The sequence below is a fragment of the Panthera tigris genome, chromosome A1 (assembly GCF_018350195.1).
Source record: "Panthera tigris isolate Pti1 chromosome A1, P.tigris_Pti1_mat1.1, whole genome shotgun sequence".
Classification (NCBI taxonomy): Eukaryota; Metazoa; Chordata; class Mammalia; order Carnivora; family Felidae; genus Panthera; species Panthera tigris.
The window spans coordinates 205,386,760-205,410,544 of record NC_056660.1 but is presented as its reverse complement, the minus strand read 5'-3'; the positions used below and the strand labels follow the sequence as shown (position 1 = coordinate 205,410,544).

General features: G+C 40.6%; 1 protein-coding gene across 10 annotated transcripts in view; it reads right to left on the bottom strand.

Annotated features, from left to right (window-relative positions):
• The window catches only part of PRKAA1 (protein kinase AMP-activated catalytic subunit alpha 1), a 45,690-nt gene extending 22,138 nt beyond the window's left edge, over window positions 1–23,552 (bottom strand). For 3 of the 10 annotated variants that reach the window (XM_042995934.1, XM_042995943.1, XM_042996006.1), the window contains exon 1: window positions 14,318–14,481. In XM_042995934.1, coding sequence (XP_042851868.1) covers window positions 14,318–14,444 — 127 coding nt within the window. In that variant the 5' untranslated portion in view covers window positions 14,445–14,481. Of the gene's footprint in view, window positions 1–8,262; window positions 8,474–12,389; window positions 12,481–12,769; window positions 12,902–14,317; window positions 14,482–23,409 lie in introns of those variants that run through there. The other 7 variants (XM_042995975.1, XM_042995997.1, XM_042995964.1 and 4 more) reach the window with 6 other exon arrangements.
• Window positions 23,553–23,785: the final 233 nt, after the last annotated feature.

Below are 23,785 nucleotides of genomic sequence, written 5' to 3'. Positions count from 1 at the left end.
ACAGATCATCTAGTCCAATGGTTTTCAATAATTCAACATCTTCCCCCCACCAGGCCAACCAAGACAATGAGTGATGGGCTTCTCTGCCCCCCACGCTCCCTTCAGTTGAGAAGGTCAGGGGATGGGGTAGTTTCTAATTACTTCGAATTTTTTTAAGCATTTGCTATTTTCCTTAAATGTTTTAATTAATAATATTAAATCCAAGGTAAGTTATACAGGTATTTCACACTTGCAGAAAAAAGCATTAAGACTCCAAGAAAACTGTTTAAGTCACAGTAAGTCTCAATCCTTCTCAAAAATACAATTTATCACCTAAATTCACCTCCTACTTTGTCCAGATTCTTTAACCTGCACAATACCTCTGGAATGTACATCTTCCCAGCAAGTGAACAAATATACAACTGCAACATAGTCTACCCTAACCCAAAGCATTATCACAGAATCAAAAATGCCAGTTTCAAACTACTACAATGTAAATGGAATCTCTAAATTTTCTTATAACCACCATTTGTATAGCTTGACTAATCTCAAAACCACCCACGGCTAAGAAAATATAGAACTTTCCTGAAAGATGGTAGAATAGGAATACACTGGACATACTTCCATCAAAAACTAATTAAAATACACATGAAATCAGTAACAAAGAAAAACCTATAATCACAGCTGAAATGGGACTGAAAATTGGAAGCACATTCTAATTTTGGATAAGGCTTTCTCCAATCTCCTACACCAATCAGATGTGATTAAGTGCAGTCAAATTGACTGTTAAACCCTAATTCAGGAAGTATCTTAGTTTGTTGAGACCTAGTTTATTGATACCTGAAGTAGTAATCTCATCTGTCTGAACTACCCCCAAAATCTCCAAGCAATGGCTTAGTAGAAACTCTCTCCCATTAACTGCATAGCTGAAACAGGACTGGGAAATAGCCACAATACTGGATACTACTGGCAGACTCTGAATCAGAAGGAATGTTAAAGCAGAATCCATTTGGGACTGAACTCCCAATTCATCACAAATTAACCAGTCTCCTCTCATAGGATACCCTGCTCAACTTAATCTCAACCCAGATTAACTATGCAACAACAGAGTCTTTTTTTTTTTTTTTTTTTTTTTTTTTTTTTAAAGAGAGCATGCACAAAGTAGAGGGGCTGAGGAAGACAGGGAGAGAATCTTAAGCAGACTTCACACTCAGTATGGAACCTGACGCAAGGCTTGATCCCATGTCAGGGATCCCATGACCCTGGGATCATGACCTGAGCCAAAATCAAGAGTAGGTCACTCAACCAACTGAGCCACCCAGGCACCCAAAAAACAATGGGTCTTATCAAAACTCCAGATGTGCATTCTATCATTAAAGAAGGAACTGCAATAGAGACTCAAAGTATTCTTTCAAATTCATTTCATGTACTGAACATCTGCTACATACCAGTTAACATTGCCACAGAAAACAGAACTGACCAAAAGCAACCTGGGTCCCTGGGACCTTCCTGGCCTCTGAAGATGACCAAAATAACTGTAAGGTAGGAAAAACCAAAAAGTTTTTTAAAGTACAAAAGAATAAAGCAAGAAGAACAGACATTAATTAAAACATGAACATTTAAAACATGAACCCAAGAATACATGAATGTTGTAGAAAAAATGAACTATCACAAGGTGATAAGAAATACAGAAGTTACAGAGCATCTGGCTGGCTCAGTCAGTAGAGCATGCGCCTCTTGATCTCAGGGTTGTAAGTTCGAACCCACATTGGGTGTAGAAATTACTCAAACATTTATGTTTACATTATTTTAAAAGATTATAATCTTTTAAGGAGTGCCTGGGTGGCTCAGTCAGTTAAGCGTCCTACTCTCCATCTCAGATCAGGTCTTGATCTCAGGGTTTTAAGTTCAAGCCCTGCACTGGGCTCTGCACTGGGCGTTAAGCCCATTTAAAAAAAATAAAAATAAAGGGGCGCCTAGGTGGCTCAGTCAGTTAAGCGTCTTACTTCAGCTCAGGTCATGATCTCACAGTTTGCAGGTTGGAACTCCACCTTGGGCTCTGTGCTGACAGCTCAGAGCCTGGAGCCTGCTTCAGACTGTGTCTCCCTCTCTGTTCCTCCACCGAGACATTCTGTCTATCTCTCAAAAACAAATATTTTTAAAAATTTTAATAAATAAAATAAAATATTTTAAACAAAAAAGGAAATATAAAAGGAAGAGCAGAGCAAGATGAATTTTACAACAATTAGAAAGCAGTAAGTTGTAAAAATATGAGAAAATTTTATTGTAAACATACCAAAAATTAGGAAGAAATCAAAATTAGCACTCAAAGGATAGATGCTGATAGACAAAGAACAGGAAATCAAGTGAAATTCAACTCATGAGTAATAGCGAGTAGAGAATAAATACTATGCCACCTATGAATAATAGAAGTCCCTCCCCAGTAAAAGAAGAGTAAGTAAACAGAACGAAATCAATAACCAAAGTACGACTAAAGACATTGTTCTAATACCTGAGCATTTCATCAAATTAGAGATTACTTAGAAGAAATAGAGGTATATCTTCATTTCTGAAACAACAGAAATCACAGAAGTATGACTGTACAAATAGTATTCAAACAAAAATTGAACAGTAACAGGGAGGAGAAAGGTGTCGTAACAGCCACTGTAGAGATCAAATTCAACCTCTCTGTCTCTCTCTCTCTCACACACACACACACAGCTAAGTAAATAAGCAGGGTACACGATCAGTTTGTTTTTTTAAGGGAAAATTAGTGCACTAATTCCTTTTTCATGGCTGGCAAACCAATAGAAACATTTCAGGGGAAGAAAAAGACAGCTGATATACTAGACCGCATTAAGAGTGATTTTGGGGCACCTGGGTGGCTCAGTTGGTTAAGCGTCCGAGTTTGGCTCAGGTCATGATCTCACGGTTTGTGGGTCTGAGCCCTGCGTCAGGCTCTATGCTGATAACTCAGAACCTGGAGCCTGCTTGGGATTCTGGGTCTCCCTCTCTCTCTGCCCCTCCCCCACTCATGCTCTGTCTCAAGAATGAACATTTAAAAAAAAATTTTTTTTTTAATTTTTTTTTTCAACGTTTTTTATTTATTTTTGGGACAGAGAGAGAGAGAGCATGAACGGGGGAGGGGCAGAGAGAGAGGGAGACACAGAATCGGAAACAGGCTCCAGGCTCCAAGCCATCAGCCCAGAGCCTGACGCGGGGCTCGAACTCACGGACCGCGAGATCGTGACCTGGCTGAAGTCTGACGCTTAACCGACTGCGCCACCCAGGCGCCCCTAAAAAAAATTTTTTAAGAGAAAGAGTGATATATATATTTTTATATAGTTCCTCGGAATTTAACTTAGAATTAAGTACATTTTAACATGTACATAATTATTTTTATTATAGTGTTTTATTTAAGAAAAGACTAAATGACCAATTTTAGAGAACAGTTTAATACATTGTTATTCCAACTCTCTCTCAGAGGAAGACTATAGAAAATGTTCTTATAATCATGAAAAGAGCAAACAAAAACATATGTATTCTACATTGTCTACCTATACCAAAAATATTTCTATGAAAATGACAATGTGCCTGGAAATGCAAGCTGGTGCAGCCACTCTGGAAAACAGTATGGAGGTTCCTCAAAAAATTAAAAATAGAACTACCCTACGACCCAGCAATTGCACTACTAGGCATTTATCCAAGGGATACAGGTATGCTGTTTTGAAGGGGCACGTGCACCCCAATGTTTACAGCAGCACTACCAACAATAGCCAAAGTATGGAAAGAGCCCAAATGGCCATCGATGGATGAATGGATAAAGAAGATGTGGTATATATACACAATGGAGGATTACTCGGCAATCAAAAAAATGAAATCTTGCCATTTGCAACTACGTGGATGGAACTGGAGGGTATGATGCTAAGTGAAATTAGTCAGAGAAAGACAAAAATCATATGACTTCACTCATATGAGGACTTTAAGAGACAAAACAGATGGACACAAGGGAAGGGAAACAAAAATAATATAAAAACAGGGAGGGGGACAAAACATAAGAGACTCTTAAATATGGAGAACAAACTGAGGGTTACTGGAGGGGTTGTGGGAGGCAGGGGTGGGCTAAATGGGTAGGGGGCATTAAGGAAGCTACTCCTGAAATCACTGTTTCACTATATGCTAATTTGGATGTACATTTTAAAAAATAAAAAAGAAAATTAAAAAAAAAGAAAATGATAATGTACCAAAATTAAAAGTTATTCTATAGTGTTTTTTTTTTCATATTTTACGTACTGTTTTATATTCTTTACAATTCAAAAATCCCAAAGGGAAGAAAAAAAAGAAAAAACGATGGGTGTTAGATTCACATTTTTCAGTAACAGGTTGAATGCCCCATTCTCCTTTCACATAAGAAGGCAGTCTGTGTACAAAGCATAGACTTTGTAGTCACACAGACCTGGGTTCTGTGTATGAAGGTATTTACTAAATGTTTGACCTGGGAAAGTTAAGTAACTTCAACCTTCTATTCAGTTGTCTGTAAAAATAAGAATACCACATACACAAGGGTGACTATAAGGAATACATGAGGTAGGGTTTGTAAAGCACTTTCCATAGTGTCCAGCACAGTAAATGCTTGATGAATAAATGGTGGCTATTACCATTTAGGGCTACTTATTTTCAATCGCTCCCAGACCTGCCCCCTCTACCTATCTAATCAGCTCTAAAGTTTCTGGTTTAATCCACACACGGCCAATTATCTCAGCTCTTTGATTTGTGCCCCTTATCCACTTAGAGTCAGTAGCATCCCTTTAAGCACATAAGTGCTAAATAATTAATAGCTATGATTTCTATCCATCTAGCTCCCATCTTCATAAGCTTCAATTCCACCAACCTGCTCCATCCTTCCCCCTTCCATCAACCATCAATCCTGAGATTTCTAGCTTCCAAAGTTCGACCCTTTCCTGACTTTGGTTAATTTTCAACATATTAGTGCTAGACATATACACTTGGCACCAAGTCCTTGACGGTGATTTCACCTAATACCTAAAAACTATAGGAACACTTATTCAGTCATAGAAGAGCGCAGAGTAATTTGACTCAGCTTAAATCACATTTTTGTAAACAAATACTATTTTTAAATATAAATCTAATTGATTTTCAACACATAACAATTTAATTAAGATACACAACTTAGTAATTAATAGGCATGATGACACAGCCACTTTGTGTCCAAACCTACTGACCCTCTAACTCTAACCAACTCTGGAAGACTGATATTATTAGCAACACTTGACAGGTAACTGAGGCACAGGAAGATGAAATAACTTGCCCAAAGGCCTATAGCTGGTGGTTAGTAAAATCAAAACATGAACCCAGATCTAGCTCAAAAACTTGTGCTTTCCCCAAAACAGTAAGTGAAATGTGATAACTTTTTAATTTTTTTATAAAGCTATTTTTAAATTTTTTTAAAATGTTTATGTATTGTTGAGAGACAGACAGAAAGACAGACTGTGAGCTGGGGAGGAACAGAGAGGGAGGGAGACACAGAATATGAAGCAGGCTCCAAGCTCTTAGCTGTGAGCACAGAGCCCGACGTGGGGCTCGAATCCAGGAACCGTCAGATCATGACCTGAGCCGAAGTCGGACACTTAACCAACTGAGCCATCCAGGTACCCCATGATAACTTTTTAAAAAAGATAATCCTTTTTTTAAATTTATTGTTTTATTTATTTTTGAGAGAGAGAGAGCGAGCATGAGCAGGGGAGGGGCAGAGAGAGAGAGGGAGGAAGACACAGAATCCTAAGCAGGCTCCAGGCTCTGAGCTGTCAGCACAGAGCCCAACGCAGGCTGGAATTCACAGACTGCAAGATCATGACCTGAGCTGAAGTCGGACGCTTAACCAACTGACCCACCCAAGCACCCCTAAAAAGATAATCCTAAAAGGGCATTACATAGTATAATAATACAGATACAGATATCCTTTTAATAAAGGATAAGTCTAAGAAGTTGAACATATCAGAGGAATCCTTAATTTATAGGCTCACAGTTTTGAAAAGAATAATAGACTGAACTCACATGCCAATAAGAGTTATTCTAAAACTTTGTTCATTAAGAAATAGTTGAGTACCACTCAACATGTCTCTGGAGGCAAGGGAAACAAAAGCAAAAATGAACTATTGGGACCTCATTAAAATAAAAAGCTTCTGCACAGCGAAGGAAACAATCAGCAAAACTAAAAGGCAACCAACGGAATGGGAGAAGACATTTCAAACAACATATCAGATGAAGGGTTAGTATCCAAAATCTGTAAAGAACTTCTCAAACTCAACACCCAAAAAACAAATAATCCAGTGAAGAAATGGGCAGAAGACATGAATAGACACTTCTATACAGAAGACATCCAGATGGCCAACCAACACAAGAAAAAATGCTCAACATCACTCATCATCAGGGAAACACAAATCAAAACCACAATGAGATACCACCTCACACCAGTCAGAATGGCTAACATTAACAACTCAGTCAACAACAGATGTTGGCAAGGATGCAGAGAAAGAGGATCTCTTTTGCACTGCTGGTGGGAATGAAAACTGGTGCAACTACTCTGGAAAACAGTATGGAGGTTCCTCAAAAAATTAAAAATAGAACTACCCTACGACCCAGCAATTGCACTACTAGGTATTTATCCAAGGGATACAGATATGCTGTTTCGAAGGGACACGTGCACCCCCATGTTTATAGCAGCACTATCAACAAGAGCCAAAGTATGGAAAGAGCCCAAATGGCCATCGATGGATGAATGGATAAAGAAGATGTGGTATATTTGTACAATGGAGTATTACTCAGCAATCAGAAAGAATGAAATCTTGCCATTTGCAACTACGTAGATGGAACTGGAGGGTATTATGCTAAGGGAAATTAGTCAGTCAGAGAAAGACAAAAATCGTATGACCTCACTCATCTGAGAACTTTAAGAGACAAAACAGATGAACGTAAGGGAAGGGAAGCAAAAATAATATAAAAACAGGGAAGGGGACAAAAACATAAGAGACTCATAAATACGGAGAACAAACTAAGGGTTGTGGGAGGGGGGATGGGCTAAATGGGTAAGGGGCATTAAGGAATCTACTCCTGAAATCATTGTTGCACTATATGATAACTAACTTGGAGGTAAATTTAAAAAATAAATAAAAAATTAAAAAAAGAAGAAATAGTTGAGTACCTGCACCTACTATGTGTCTGGCACCGCTCCTGTGATCTTTTTCCTGTACTAGAAAATTAATTCAGTCTACCAAAAACCTGCCTCATCAATTTCAACATTTTAAGACAAGATACCAAGAACACACTTTATTCATTCTAGCAAACCAATTGAAAGTTTCTCAAAAACTGAGGCACCTGGGTGGCTCAGTCAGTTAAGCATCCGACTCTTGATTTTGGCTCAGGTCGTGATCTCAGTTTGTAACATCAAGCCCCACGTTGGGCTCTGTGCTGACAGCATGGAGCCTGCTTGGGATTCTTTCTGCCCCTCCCCTGCTCACAAGAGCACACGAACACGTGTGTGCTCGCTCACACGCGCACTCTCTCTCTCTCTCTCTCAAAATAAATAAATAAACATTGTTTTCAAAAACTTTTAAAAAGTCTCTCAAACATTAAAGTATTATAAGGGAGAAACCAAGATCATAAAACCAAAAGCATATAAAATGGCAAGTGTAGTGGGTTGAATAGTGCCCCTACAGCCCAGAATGTGATCTTATGTGGAAATAGGGTATTTGCAAATGTAATCAGGTGTGGATCTCAAAATGAAATCATCCTAGCTTTAGAGTGGGTTCTGTATTTAATGAATGTTGTCCTAAATAAGAAGAGAGAACACAGACACACCTACAGGAGGCCACTGGAAGACAAAGGCAGAGACTACAGTTTTGCTACCACAAGCTAAGAAACACCAGGAGCCACCAAAAGCTGGAAAAGGCAAGGAAAAGGTTCTCACCAAGAGCCTTCAGAAGGAGTATAACCCTACAAACCCCTTAATTTCGGACTTTAGGCCTCCAGAACTATGAAAGAATAAATTTCTGTTGTTCTAAACCACTCAGTTTGTGGTACTTTGTTACTGCAGCCCTAGGAAACGAATAGTTTTTTCTCATATTTGAAATTCACCATTAAAATTAACAAGTTAACAAAAGTAATCTTTTCTGAAAACAGGTTTTCTAATCTGTACTACACATGCCCAGAATTCTTAAATGGGATACACTGTACAAAATGAATGGGAACCAAGCAAATGTTCACCTTGTATGAGCGTCATTTACTCCCCTGTGCCTTCACACAGTGACATCTGTGGGAGTTAGCAGGATAGGACTTCTTACTCCTAGGCTATTTGTTCCAGCTCCATGGTTTTCTGCATTTTGAAGTTGTGTCCTCCCCTTCACAGCCTATCAGGAGTCAACTCTTACAGCCCCCTCTCCAATGTTCTAATTTGGGAATTTGAATTTTCTATAGGCTAGAAAAATCATAAAACTAAAATTATCACAATGAATTTTATGAAGTATGCCCTACAATATACTAGGACAGAAGACACATTTGGGACAGGATGTATGTTCTCCCTTTTGGGAAAGCACTATGAATATTAACACAATAATGGCTCTGAAGCACCGGGTAGAGAAACCAGTTAAACATTTTTAATCTGTCTTCTTTGGATACAGGCTTTTCCCTCTGAGGTTTTCAAATAATGTCCCAACACTGATGACTCAAATATTTTCTCTTTTAGAGTAGGCAATAGCCCTTCTGAATATTGTCTTTCTTCCTCTTTCTTCCCAGCAAAAGCTTGGTAATTTAAAGCTATGATACGGTAATCTGTTCTTTTCCTTAATTATGGGAACAAATATTTGCCTTGAACCCAATTACCAACAAACTTCAATATTAGAACTTCAGTAGCATAAAACTTTTGAAAATATAGTATATAACAGCTTAGGAAAAAAACACATTATCACATTTGAGCCTCACAACAAACCTATGATACAGGTAATTAGGAGGCTCTGAGCGATTATGTAATTCGATGAAGTAAAGCTATTATATGATCAAGTTGGGATAGGTCTTCTGACTCCGAGTCTTAAGACCTACGTATTCTACCATCTATCTCTGCAGAACTGGGAAAAAGGTTTGGCACGGTATCAAACTCTGAACTGCTTTCTCAAAACTAAGCAAAAGATTCTGCATTGACTAAACTCAGTTGCAGCCAAATTAACTGCTGCTACACAGTCAGTCAACAGTAACAAGCGGACCCTATTGTCGGCAAAATAGGCATCAAGTCAACCACACCCCCCTCCCAAAGCTCAAAATTTGCTCTTGAGACTGTCACTGCTTTCCAGTAGTGCTAAGATACCGTTTTTGAACAAAATGGAAACGGGTATTTCTGCCATGGAAGGCTTGTAGGCTCCCAGAATTCACATCTCCCTCACACGAACAGCAGATTCGTCAACGATTAGCTACCAACTCTAAAATTCTAAGAGTCAGAAAATCTCGTATCTTAAAGCAGAAGGGAAATAATCCTAGAGAGGAGTGAGTTTTAAAAGGTGGAAATGTGAGAAAGGTAGGTTTTCTTAACAAAACACTTCAAGCATCCCAAACGGCAAACCAGATGTCCACCATGTGCCACCCACCACCAGTCGGCCAACACAACACTGCAAAAATGCAAATGCAGGAGAAGCTCTGAACGCCTCCTCCTAGATCCCTTGCTCCTCTCCCCCTTCCCAGAGGTAACCACTACCTTGAATGTTTGTCTGCTCCACATACAGGAACACATAAACAATATTTTAACAATGTTTTCCCTATGTTTATTTCTACAAATTTTATACATTCTTTTCAAAACGTAATACCTGCACCAGACCATTAAACACTACAAAAGGATATACAGTGAAATGTCCCCCTGCTACCTAATGTAGCTGTTTTATGTGTATCTAATATAATGTAACTGACCAACTAATGTAACTGTTTTACGTGTATCTTTAAAGGAACACCCCACACATATGCAAGTAGTTACACTTAAATACCTTTTGGCTCCTGTTTTTTTATACACAAATGGTAGGTATACTATACACATTTGTTTGACTAGCCGTATTTCTCCCCCTAAAAATACACCTTAGAAATTGTTCCCGAAATTATATAAAGTCTCCTGCTTTTGTTTTTAACGTTTGCAGGATGTATCACTGCACAGCTAACCATAATTTAACTACTATCCTATTAGAAAAGTTACTTTCAACCTCTTGTATCTATAAACAATATATCAATGAATAACTCATTATTTCACACAGGAGTGTATCTATAAGATAAATTCCTAGAAGTTGAATTGGTGGGTTAACTTTAATAAACACTGTACCAATTTACTCACATTAGGAATGTCTGAGTGTTTTTGCATGACTTTAAAATTTATATGGGGAGCCTGAGTGGCTCAGTCGGTAGAGCATCCAACTTAGGCTCAGGTCATGATCTCACAGTTCGTGGGTTCAAGCCCCAAGTCAGGCTCTGTGCTGACAGCTAGGAGCCTGGAGCCTGCTTCGGATTCTGTGTCTCCCTCTCTGCCCCTCCTCTGCTCGTGCTCTCTCTCTCTCAAAAATAAACAAATACCCCCCAAAAAAGAATTTAAAAAAATTATATAAACAGCATGACTGTACATGTTCTTCTACTTCTTTGTTTTTTGTGGCCTACCCTTATAAACTTGAGATCTACCGATGCTGGTGTGTGTGTGTGTGTGTGTGTGTGTGTATATATATATATATATATATATATATATATATATATATATATTCTTTGTCCTTAAAGATTTTTTTTTTAGTAAGCTCCATACCAATGTAGGGCCTTAAACTCATGACCCCAAGATTAAGAGTTACAGCAGACACACCCTCCTTAAATTTTTAAATAACTTCTACTGTGATTCATTCACAAAGTGAACAGTGGCCTATTTACCTGAAACTGCAGTTTTATGTAGAAAAATACCAACTTAATTAATAGATTATATGTATAAACAACTCATTTGCTAGAGACCACCTACACCACTAAAAAGACCATCTTCTCTTCTCTTGGAAAACTTAACAGAAAGTGCCATTTTAATTTACTGCAACAATAACATGACTGTGCTCATCTGTGCTTTTATAATGGTTGTACCTGGGGAAAAGTGAGTGGACTCTGTGCGGGAATGGAGACTAACACCTTGACAACCAGGAAAAAGAAAGAAAAAAAGAGAACTTGGAAATAAAAAAGATAATTCAAGCGTAATCCCAAACCAACCCGAGTTGTCTGTTTAAACCTTCCCCTCAAAATGCTGGCATTAAGTTACCAAAGGACTTTTTTAGACTGTAATAAGAAACAAAATAATCACTGCAAATTCACAGTCCCTCTAAGCATGAAATATCATATCAGGAATTTTTCTGCGTATCAGTATCACATCTTCTATTAGATTCCTTTTCTATGTTAAATTTACCAAAGTGTATAACTAATTTTAAAAGCTGCATATACTCTGAATTAACTCCATTGAAATATATGGCTAATTGTAGCAGTCATAAAAATTCTTGTCAAATTAAGGCTAGTGAAAGTTGCCAACATCGCCACTGTCATAGGTTATTTCTGCCTGCTCCGTGAGCATCTAGGCCCCCTTTTCTTTCTCCTAACAATTAATACCCATTTCTGTGTAAAGTATTTATTCTGTCTCCCAATAAGTACTTCAGAAGAAGATAAGAAGATGCCCCCACCACACACACACACACACACACATATCTAACAGTGGGCCACGGTCCTCCCAAGAGTAATGCTATCTCCCTTGCTGGTACCTACTTAGGAACACAAGCACCTGGCATCCCCGACCCCAGGGACTGTATGAGCCAATGAGACTCATGAGAGGTAGGCTGAGGTTTCCTTGCTTTGGAGAGAGAACACAGAAAGAGAGTGGCTCAGTCAGTTAAGCATCTGACATCAGCTCAGATCATCGTGATCTTATGGTTCGCGAGTTCGAGTCCTGCAATGCGTGAGCTTGAGCCCTGCTTCAGGTGCCCCGCTTTGGGTAAAAAAAAAAAATCACAGGCCCACTTCGGATGAGTCCTGCTTCTCTTTTCTCTTTCTCTCTCTCTCTCTCTCTCTCTCTCTCTCTCTCCCCTCCTTTCTCTGCCCATCACTCATTTATGCCCACTCTCTCTCTTAAAAAAAAAAAAAAAAGAAAAAAGCACTGGTTGAAGATTTTGACTAATATCAACTTATATATTTATGAACAAATTTAACCCTATCTATGAGACATGTGATTGTTTGACTAATACTGGCCTTTCTACATTTGGCCAATATTAGTCCATTTGGAGAGGCTGACTTGGACAGTATTTTGTACTTCAAGACAGGCACATGTGAGAGAGTGAAGGATAAAGAACAGCACTCACTGGAGGGATTCATGTTACAGCCACATCACAGATCAAATCCAGAACATGAACATTTTCCTCTTGCTCTCCTATCTGCCATGCCAAAAGCCATCTAGCAAATAAGAAAATGAGAACTGACGTTGCACAGTTCTACATTAGAATGATGAGCATCCTAATCCAAGCAGAGTCCTGGGAGGAGTGAGGGTATCAAGACTATTTTGGGGCATTAATGACCATGTCTTACAAATACTTGAAAAGGAAAAGCAGTTTGCGATTGCTAACAAGTAAAGAAACAGCATAGCCCAAAATAAGTAACTTCAAGGGCACAGAGACATCTTACTGGCCTAATACAGACCCACCCTGATGGCTGTTGTTACCCTATTCTGGCATTTGCTTCTTACTTTCTTACATTGTTGGCCTTGCTGATTTTCGTAAGAAGACTTAGGCAGTTGCTTCCCTGTGGGCTATACAGCAATTTTCCAGTTCTATGACTCAGAAAGGGCAAGAGAAGGAAGGGTTCTCCTCTTCCATCCCTAGATAAAATCAGAAAATGTTTATTTTAGCTCCGGTAAAGCAAGGCTCAGTTAGTTAATTCACTGCACAGACTTTCACAACTTTTTTTTTCTTTCAACTCAAATATTTACCAAGAGCTCAGTATATGCAAGTCACAGGTTATTATCTATCCAAAGCCAATGCATGAATTATATTCATCAGTTCCATGCTTTCTTCCTCTACCTCCCTAATAACAAAGTCAAATATTTTAAAGAAAAAAAAAACTTATGTCTCACAAGGTTTGCAATTAAACTTTTTGTGCCATGGGCACCTGGGTGGCTCCATCAGTTAAGGGACTCACTCTTGATTCCACCTCAGGTCACGATGTCAGGTTTGCATGGAGCACGTGGCTCTGTACTGACAGCGTGGAGCCGGCTTGGGATTCTCTCTCCCCGTCTCTCTCTCTCTCTCTCTGCCCCTCAAAATAGATAAATAAACTTAAAAAGAAAAAACAAAACAAAACACTTTTTGTGCCAGAATTGGTGGGTTGGAGATCAAGTTTGTTATTTCCAGAATATTGTGCTGAAACACAAGGATAAGAGATTCCACTTTCCTTAAAAAAGTTCAAATGATGTGCACTAAGTTGTTAAAAATATCCTGTGCAAATAAATGGAAACGAACTACATTAATGAGCTAATAAATACTATCTGCAGGCAACATCTGCACTACCTACCAGGTTTGGCACACAGAGACTGCAAAACTGATAAATCAGAAACACTAAAGGCACGGAGTCTGCATTCAAAACATAAACCATGCATCGCAAATACAGGACCAGTTTATATTCATTAACTGCTTCGAAAAAAATTAGTCATCCTTCCGGACGAGATGGCCCTCTTTTTTGAATTCCGTAAGCTAAGCCCAAAGCAAGCTTAGCTGGGAGGGGGCGGAGGAAGGCGGGGAACGACACATTTCACACTTGAGAATCAGCCGGGGCAGGTAAGTCGAGAACCTCCTAAAGAGGACGGAAATACGGACAATACCGAGGACTCCCGGGGAAACGATGGGCCGGCCCTGAGCCCGGGGAGCACAGCCCCAGCGAACAGGAGGCCCTCTCGCCCGGGCTCGGCGCCGAGACCCCGGCGCCTGCACCCAGCGCCAGACTGCCCCACCTGGGAAAGTTCGCACCTCCGCATCCCCGCCCCTCGCACGGGCGAGCCCCTCCGGCCGCGGCGCCGTCGCCATGGCGACCGGTCCCCTCCCCACCCCCACCCCGCCGGGGAGGGTCGCGCCACAGTCCCGCGGCGGGGCCGCGGGCTCCGCTCCCGCTGGAGCCCGGACGGGGGCTGCCGAGCCCGGCAGAGGAGGAACGCCGGGGCGGGGGGAGGATGAAGAGGCGAGGAAGGCGGAAGTGGCCCGGATCGCGGGCCGGGGCCCGCCCTTGCCGCGGGGGTCCTCACCCTTCACTTTGCCGAAGGTGCCGACCCCCAGCGTGTCCCCCAGGATGTAGTGGCCGATCTTCACCCGCCCGTCGTGTTTCTGCTTCTCGGCTGTCGCCATCTTTCTCCAGGAACTGAGTCTGCGCATGGCGCCGCGGGAGGGGGCGGAGGGGGCGGGCAGGGCCGCGCCGGGGGCGGGCGGGGCGGGGGGTGGGGACGCGGGAGGGCAGCCGCGCCGCGGGGCCGCCGCCCAGCGCCGCCCGCCGGGTCCCCGCCGCCGGCCGTCGGGCACAGACGCTCCCCCTGGCGGGGCGGGCGGGGGTCGCTGCGAGGGCCGCCGGGACCCCCTGCCTCGCGCGGCTTCGTTTGGGCCTGGGGCGCCCGCCCACCTGCGCGCGGGCGAGGGCCTCCTGAGCTGCAGGGGCGGGCGGCAGCCCCTCGGCTCCGCGGCGGAGTTTTGCCGGCAGCGGTCTCCCCCGGTCGTTCCTCCTGGGCAGGGGGACCGATCTCCTCGTGATTCCGAGGGGAGAGTTGGGCGCTGAGGAAGCCCGCCCTGGTGAAGCAGTTGCGTGGCTCGTTACTAGCGCAGCGTGAATTGAAACATGGCAGGGGACACCGCCCTGCCACTGCTTTCTAACCTTTTCATTTTTCCTGTTCGGATGGAATCTAAAAGCCGCTGGGAGTTGTCAGTTGCATCTTTGATGGAGTTTCCCGTTTCTCCACCCACCTCCCCTTGCTCTTTGTTGTTGTTGTTGTTGTTACTTTAAACCAGTAAGTTGTTACTGGGCACCTCGACAGCTCAAGTAGCGTTGTTGGTCTTTCCTCCTTCTGGATGCTTTTTCTGAAATTTCCTTCCCCAAAGCAAGCTCTGTTGGAAGGGATTAGGTTGCGAATATTGTGAATGTGTGTTTGCTCAGGAATGGGATGTTACAGACATAGGAATTAATATTTTTCGGGTGTCGGTAAAATGTAGACTCTGAACTGAAAAAAGGCTTACAGTTGCATCAACCAGATCAGTCGACAAATATGCATTGTACCTGCAATGAGTAAAATTTACTCTATTATCTATACAGACGTGATCGTGCCATATCACAGAGGAAGTAGAGAAAGTATGCTTATTCATATTAAAATTGTTAAGCCAGTTCACTACTCAGTTGTATTCTGCTGACACGGGCAAAATCAAATGTCTAAAAAAACAAGATATCTCAATTTTGCAGAGTCATAGCATTTGGGCCAGTGTCAGTGGGCAAAGAGTTGAGCTCTTCAAGAAAATAATATAAAAAAGTAAGACTAAAAATGTTATCCTTTTTCTTCCTAACCAAAGCTACCCGGTTCCTCAGATTTTTATATGCTATTTATGAAATCAAAGTAACATGCATTAAGCACGGCTTTGTTCCAACCGAGGCACCGCAGAAGAAGCAAAAGCTTAAGCTTAGATCAGATAAACAGAACAGTTAACAACTAGCCCTGGATAAATTTTTATGGACAGTACATATTCTGAAGGACCAGAAACTTAAGAAGAAGTCTTTGACTATGACATATTTGTGGGGTGGGCAGTGGTCACAGTTGTAATTTTTGCTGTCTGGTTTCTTCACCTTTACTTGTTTGCCTTGTGAGTTTCTGCAGCTCAGACATTTTGGATCTTTACAAAGCAGAAATAGTTTGCTGGATTCTCTCAGGGAAAACACACACACACACACACACACCAAAAAACTTTAATCCCCTACCCTGAAATATCATCTTAAATTACTTTAAATTTGCATCATGTCTAGAATTCAGCCTAGCAAAATTCTGTTATTTCTTTTAACCTAAAAGAAAAAAATCACAAAGTACCTCAGCCCTTTGTGGTTAAGCCACAGAGGATCTTACAAGGGAGCAAACTGAAGCTGAATTTTGCAAACCAATTGTCAATCTCCACAAAACTATGAAAACCCAATTTAAAAAGTAATACAAACTTTTTTTTAACAGAAAAATCAGTTTGTTTCTGCTATAATGTTTTAGATTATAATTTTATTTAATAAATATTCATTAAATGCCACTGTTTACTCAAAAGCATTGTTGGGGAAAAAAAACCTAACATCTTAGATCAAAGAATCGAATAGGAACTTAGAGGTCGCCTTATTTGGTCTCCCATAGTCTCTGTTTAAGCAGCTTTTATTGCTGGGTTGTTGTTTTTTTGTTTTTTTTTTCTTTCCTTATGTTGAGTTAAACACTGAATTCAGTTAAGTTTCTAAGAAAGTAAATAATAAGTCTCCTTTAATCCTTTGGTTTTTCTCTTTCCTTCATTCCTTTTAAAAAGTTTTTTGTCACCTTTTCTTCCACCCTCTCTTCCTTTGATTCTCCCATTGATCCATCCACAAACCCTCCTCCTTTCTTTCTTCAAGCACTGCCACACGGTGGATAAATACAAAATGAAAATCCGTGGCCCCTACCCTTGAGCTCATAGTCTAGGGTAACAGTTCTCTATATTTCTCCCACCCAAGACAGAAAATATTCACATGCTCAATCAACATTGTCACAGGGTAGAAGTGAAGATAAGGCAAACTGTGGCTCACCCCCAGTTTCCAAACCCATCAGTTGTAACTCTGCCCCTATTGTCAGCAGAGTATATTGGAATATAAGTGGACAGGAGTGACTTTACAGGAGCAACCTTGATTCCGCACTAGTTTAAGAGGGAGGGAAAAGTAAATTGTTTTCCGATTTCAGTACTTCAGCTTTTATTAGTACAAACAAGTTGCATACATCTCGGCACTGATGAAGACACACCACAATGACCCAACACCACGGTGGAGAACCGCTGGTATAAGGAAGCTAAGTAATTGTCGACTGCTTCCTTTTTGGCACTTTGGAGAGTCTAAGGGAGCTGTGCATTCTCTTGGTCTTTTCTTAAGGCCATCACAGTGTTAGTAAACCATACACTGTCAGGTGGATATTACACTTCTTCAATCTCTTTCTCTAAATATGGTGGCCAGGGGGGGGCCTGGGTGGCTCAGTCAGTTAAGCGTCTGACTTCGGCTTAGGTCATGATCTCACGGTTCGTGGGTTCAAGCCCCACATCAGGCTCTGTGCTGCCGGCCCAGAACCTGGATCCTGCTTCAGAGTCTTATGTCTCCCTCTCTCTTGCCCCTCCCCTGCGCACGCTCTCTCTTTCTCTCAAAATAAACAAATAAGCAAACAAACAAACATTAAAATTAATTAAAATTAAAAATTAAAAAGTGAATATGATAGCCAGAAATAAAAATTCTAAGACCACACTTCTATTAATGCAGCCTAATATGTCCTTAGTTTACTTGTACTTATACTGTAACTAATATTCAATAACAACTAGGTATTAGTTTGCTAAACTCTGAGGACTCAAAAAACAAAGGAACACTGTACTGCCTTCAACAAGGCAATGTGATAGGTGCTATAATAAAAACACATACATATATTTCTTTTTTAAAAAGGTTTTTTTGGGGTTATTTTGAGAGAGAGCGTGTATGTGCACACGCAAACGGGGAAGGAGCAGAGGGAGAGAGGGAGAAAGAGAATCTTAAGCAGGCCCCACCCTCAACACAGAGCCTGACGCAGGGCTCTGTCTCTTGGCTGTGAGATTGTGACCTGAGCTGAAATCAAGAGTCAGTCATTTAACCAACTGAGCCACCCAGGCACCCCAAAGATTTTATTTTTAAGTAATCTCTACACCCAACATAGAGCTTAAACTCACAACCCCAAGATCGAGAGTCGCATGCTCCACCAACTGAGCCAGCCAGGTGCCCCTGTATATGGTCCTTTCAAAAGAGTTTCATCAAGGGAAGGCATACATAACCTTTATCTTTGCAGGTTCACAAAGGCTTCAGCCTGAATATAGTTAGGGGAATAGTAAGGGATATTGCACTACACTCAAAGAAGGGTGGCGTTGTGTGGGGGAGCATGGGGATCCCAGGTAGGGGGAAGAGCATAAGTAAAATCACAGACGGAAAGAAGCCTTAGGCTTTTGGAGAAGAACAAAGTAGTTACAGGGGATGAAATCGACATGTACAGAGGGACTTACTAGAAGAAACAAAAGAGAAACAGGAGTAAATCCTGAAAGACCTCATTTGCACTTCTCAATTTGGACATTATGATGAGGCACAGAAGATGTGAAGTAGATGCATTTTAGAATTACTTTCTTTACCAAAGAAATTGATGGCTATCTGTACCTTTGGTAGGAGGGTGACCAAGAAGTCAGGTGTAAGGGGCACCCTTTTCCCTCTGTACCCTTCTCAACTTTTTGTTTTTGAACCTTATGCATACATTACAGAGTCGAAAACTTTAACTGTTAGAAAAAAATTGTAAAGTCTGAATTCAGTGTGGAGGATGGATTGGAAAAGAGCAATACCAAAGTGGTGATAAAACAGTAGAATTGGTGATTATCTGGTGAAGAAGTGATGAGATAGGCACTATTATGAAAAGGGGAAAACTCCAGACACATGTAGACATGAAATGAGCAATGTACAGAGAGATTGGTGTGGACAGAGAGGATAAGGAAGGAATCTTAGTTACCTCCTAGGCTTCTGGAGGGATTATTAGGGGACTGGGATGTTACAATTCTATTTGTAACATTAGGGCATCCAAAGACATTCAGGTAAAGATATCCAGGGTGATACTGGTAATGTACGCCTATTACTGCAAAGAAAGGTCAGTCTAGAGATATAGATGGGGTGTCATCACTAAACAAATGGCAGATGAAGTAGGGCAATGAGTATGACAGAGATCTCCCCAGTTTGTAGAATTAAGAGATCTAAGGACAGAAGACTTACTAAGATAGAATATGGATAATTACAAGGCTCCAGAAGCAATATAAGCCTATGGGAGAGACAGAAAGAAGAGCAGTCAATTTATATTAGAAGCTCCCAAGAAGTTACAGTGATTAAAATTAGTTTGTGGATAATTATCCCGTTTATGTAGGGTAGATGATTCCTAACTCCTAGTTAGAAACTTTTTAGGCAAAAATGTCTCTCTCATGAGAAATTTTAAGCTTCAGTTACCCTTGTAGATAAAGGCCCAGAACAGTTTTCTAGGGAAAATCTTGGTACTCTTTGCAAGGACTCACTTGGCCCATCTCTATGTACAGGTGGTTGGTTGATCCTTGTTGGATTACTTACTATTAATGAGAAAACATCAGCCCTGCCCACCTCCAAGTTGATTCTCTTGAGTACCAGGCGTGTGGATCTATTCATGATCAGCAGCATAAAGTGCATTCATTCACCAAAAAATGTAACTCCAAACTTTGTTGCCCTATTCTTATCAGTTAAGGGAAATAATATCCTTGGGAATATTAGGGAGAGAGAAAGAGATAATTGGACTGTCCTGTTTTTGGTCACTATTAGACTTGTTTTTACTCAATTTGCTAATACAAGGAGCTGATAAACACTTGGATATCTTGAATGGGCTAACAATTTGGCTCTCCATTCAGACTACTCATTTGGTTCCCCTCAAAACGATATTCTTTAAAAATATATTTGACATTGGGGCACCTAGCTGGCTCAGTCAGAAAAGCGTGCCACTCTTGATCTTGGAATTGTGAGCTCCAGCCCCATGATGGATGTAGAGATTACTTAAAAAAATAATAAAATCTTAAAAAAAATTTTTTTTGTTGAACATTCACCTAAGTGGAAGGGTACAAAATAGAAGATTGCTGGAACAATGTTCCAGGGAGCAAAGACACTGCCGTTCCCAGACCCTCACTTCTTAGCAGTCAACAGACCGACCGAGCACACATTCTGTAGGGTGGGGGTCTTCTCCCACCCCAAGTAATTTATCAAAGTAGTTCTTTTTCACCATCCCTTTCCAAGAAGCACTCAGATAGACAAAAGTTTGAGTGATGTCTTGGCACCCCAGAGATGTGCAGTATCCCTTACAGACTGAGTCCTGTGCAGCTGCCCAGCTTAGATCCCTCTAATCTTGTGCTACCAACCTGTCCTCAGTGCAGATGTAGTGTAAGAACGTAAGGGATGCGATAAGAAGCAGACATACAAAGCCTCTTCACTTCTGCTTGTCCAGATTTACAGCCTGCCTCTAACAAAGATAGTTACTAAAGGTGTGCACTTTAGCGTTCTAACCTCATACCTGGGCTTGTCATATTTGTCATATGTCATAACACATATTTCCCCTGTGTGCCTTATTCTTCGGTTATTTATTCTTTACTTTCAGGGAAATATTACTCTTTAGGCTCCCCAGATGCTTTTTTTAGATTTTTTTTTAAGCTATAAAATGTGGTTGATAGAATCTTATTTTTTTTTTAATTTATTTATTTAAATTCAGGTTAGTTGACATACAGTGTAGTCTTGGCTTCAGGAGTAGAATCCAGTGATTCACCACTTACATATAAGACCCAGGGCTCATCCCAACAAGTGCCCTCCTTAATGCCCATCATCCATTTAGCCCCTCCCCCCCCCATCTCCCCTCCAGCAGCCCTCAGTTTGTTCTCTGTATTTAAGAGTCTCTTATGGTTTGCTTCCCTCTGCTTTTATCTTATTTTTCCTTCCCTTCCCCTATGTTCATCTGGTATGTTTCTTAAATTCCACATGAGTGAAATCATGTGATACTTGTCTTTCTCTGATTTATTTTGCATAGCATAATACACTCTAGTTCCATCCACATTGTTGCAAATAGCAAGATTTCTTTCTTTTTGATTGCCAAGTAATATTCCATTGCGCATATATATATATATATATATATATATATATATATACCACATCTTCTTTATCCATTCATCCATCGATGGACATTTGAGTTCTTTCCATAGTTTGGCTATTGTTGATAGCACTGCTATAAACATTGGGGTACATGTGCCCCTTTGAATCAGCACTCCTGTATCCTTTGGATAAATTCCAAATAGTACAATTGCTGGGTCATAGGGTAGTTCTATTTTTAATTTTTTGAAGAACCTCCATACTATTTTCCAGAGTGGCTGCACCAGTTTGCATTCCCACAAACAGTGCAGGAGTGTTCCCTTTTCTCTGCATCCTTACCAACATCTGTTGTTTCCTGAGTTGTTAATTTTAACCATTCTGACAGGTGTGAGATGGTATCTCATTGTCGTTTTTGATTTGTATTTCCCTGATGATGAGTGATGTGGAGCATCTTTTCATGTGTCTGTTAGCCATCTGGATGTCTTCTTTGGAAAAGTATTCATGTCTTCTGCCCATTTCTTCACTAAATAATTTTTTTTTGGGCGTTGACTTTGACAAGTTCTTTATAGATTTTGGATACTAACCCTTTATCCAATATGTCATTTGCAAATATCTTCTCCCATTCTGTTGGTTGCCTTTTAGTTTTGTTGATTGTTTCCTTTGGTGTGCAGAAGTTTTTACCTTGATGAGGTCCCAGTAGTTCATTTTTGCTTTTATTTTCCTTGCCTCCAGAGACATGAGTAGTTTTTAAACAAAAAATTGTTTAAGTTTATTTAAGTAATCTCTACACCCAATGTGGGGCTCAAACTCAGTACCCTGAAATGAAGAGCTCTACACTCCTCTGACTGAGCCAGTCACGTGCCTCTAGTGATTTTATTTATTTATTTACTTATATATTTATTTGCGAGAGAGAGTGCACATGCATGTGAGACAGGGAGAGGGGCAGAGGGAGAGAAATGTTAAGTAGGCCCATGGCCAGCGTGGAGCTGTGGGGTTTGATCCTATGGCTCTGGGATCATGACCTGAGCCCAAATCAAGAGTCAGATGCTGAACTGACTGAGCCAGCCAGGTGCCCTAGTAGACTTTATTTTTTAGAACAGCTTTAACATTACAGAAAATATGTAAAGATAGTACAGAGTTTTCATAAACTCCACAGTGAGTTTCTACTATTACCAACACCTTACATTTGTAACAATTAATGAACCAATGCTGATATGTTATCATTAACTTAAGTCCACAATTTCCTTAATTTTTACCTAATGCTCTTTTTCTGTTCCAAAATCCAGAATACCACATTACATTTAATTATCATGTCCGCTTCGGCTTCTCTTGGCCGTGACAAGTATTTCTGGTTTTCTCAGGTATTCCGGGTTTTGATGACCTTGACATTATTGAGGTGTATTAGTCAGACATTTTGTAGAATTTGTGGAATTTGGTGTTTTCCTTATGGCTAGACTGGTGTTATGGGTTTGGGAGGAAGAACAAAGACAATGGTCCATTTTAATCACAGTATATCAAGTGTTCATACTATCCACATGATTTGTTCATCATTGTTGATGTTGACTTTAATTACCTGCCAAAGGTTGTATTTGTCAGGTTTCTCTAGAGTTACTCTCTTTTCCCTCCTTTCCATACTGTACTCCTTTCTGTATTCTTTGGAAGGAAATCACTAACCACATCCCACATTTAAGGGTTGGAGAGTTATGCTTCCACTCCTTCACGGTATGCTATCTACATAAATTATTTGGAATTCTCCGCAGGAGATTTCCCTCTTGTCTCCCATTCATTCATTCATTCATTCACTCATTTATTCAATAATTTATTTATAGCAGTGTAGACTCATGAATATTTATTTAATAACTGGGTTATAATCCAATACTCCTTCATTTTATTGCTCAAATTGTTCCAGCTTTGGTCAGTGGGTGCTTTTTCAGTTGGCTCCTGTGTCCTTTTGACATACCTCCATCAATGTAGCCTTTATTGCTTTTTTTGTTTACTACTTTCTTACTTTCTGGCACTACAAGATGCTGCAGGCTCATCTTGTATATTTCCTGCCCCAGTGCTAGGATCAGCCATTTCTCCAAGGTGTCCTGATTACCTTTTTTGGAAAGTGGTATTAGAACACAAGGTTTGGTGTGTGGTGTGTCATTGCTTCTAGAACCTCTCAGCTGACAGAGCAAGGAAATATATGTGTATATACTAACCAATAAATATACCCATATCTCTAAATAATTCTATATGTAGAACTGCCCCTCTCCGTAATAAGCTAACCATGATTTCATACAACCAACTCTAATTCGTTACTGCATAGGTTATCCTATCTTCTTCCCTTTGCTTACCTATAAATTCCTGCTCTAACAGTGAGAACCTAGCTTCCATTACTTAACATCCATTTACTTAATTGCTCAGCTGGAGTAGCATATATATTTATGGAAGTATCAGAATTGTTAACCTTACCCCTGTGGATAACAACTGTATCAACTTGAGTCCAGTGCTTGTGTGCAGTTCCTTTTGTCTTTAGTCGTATAGACTCCCTTCATTTCCAAGTCCTAGTCTGGACTCCACCATTTCCTTAGGTAAGCACCTTTTCCCTCCACCCCCTTCAGTGAGGTCATTTCATACACGCATAATATCAGGAGATTATGTTGTCACAATTTGCATTCCTTCCTGGGACGCTCTGGCCTTTGTTTTAATCTCCTATGCACCATGTTGGGGTTGGAGAAATTCCCTCCTTTGGGTTATGGAGATGGCCAAACACACAACACCCAACACAAGACAGATGTGTCAACAGCAGTCTATTGGTCACTTGTATGCACAGCCTAGCGGAGGGGGG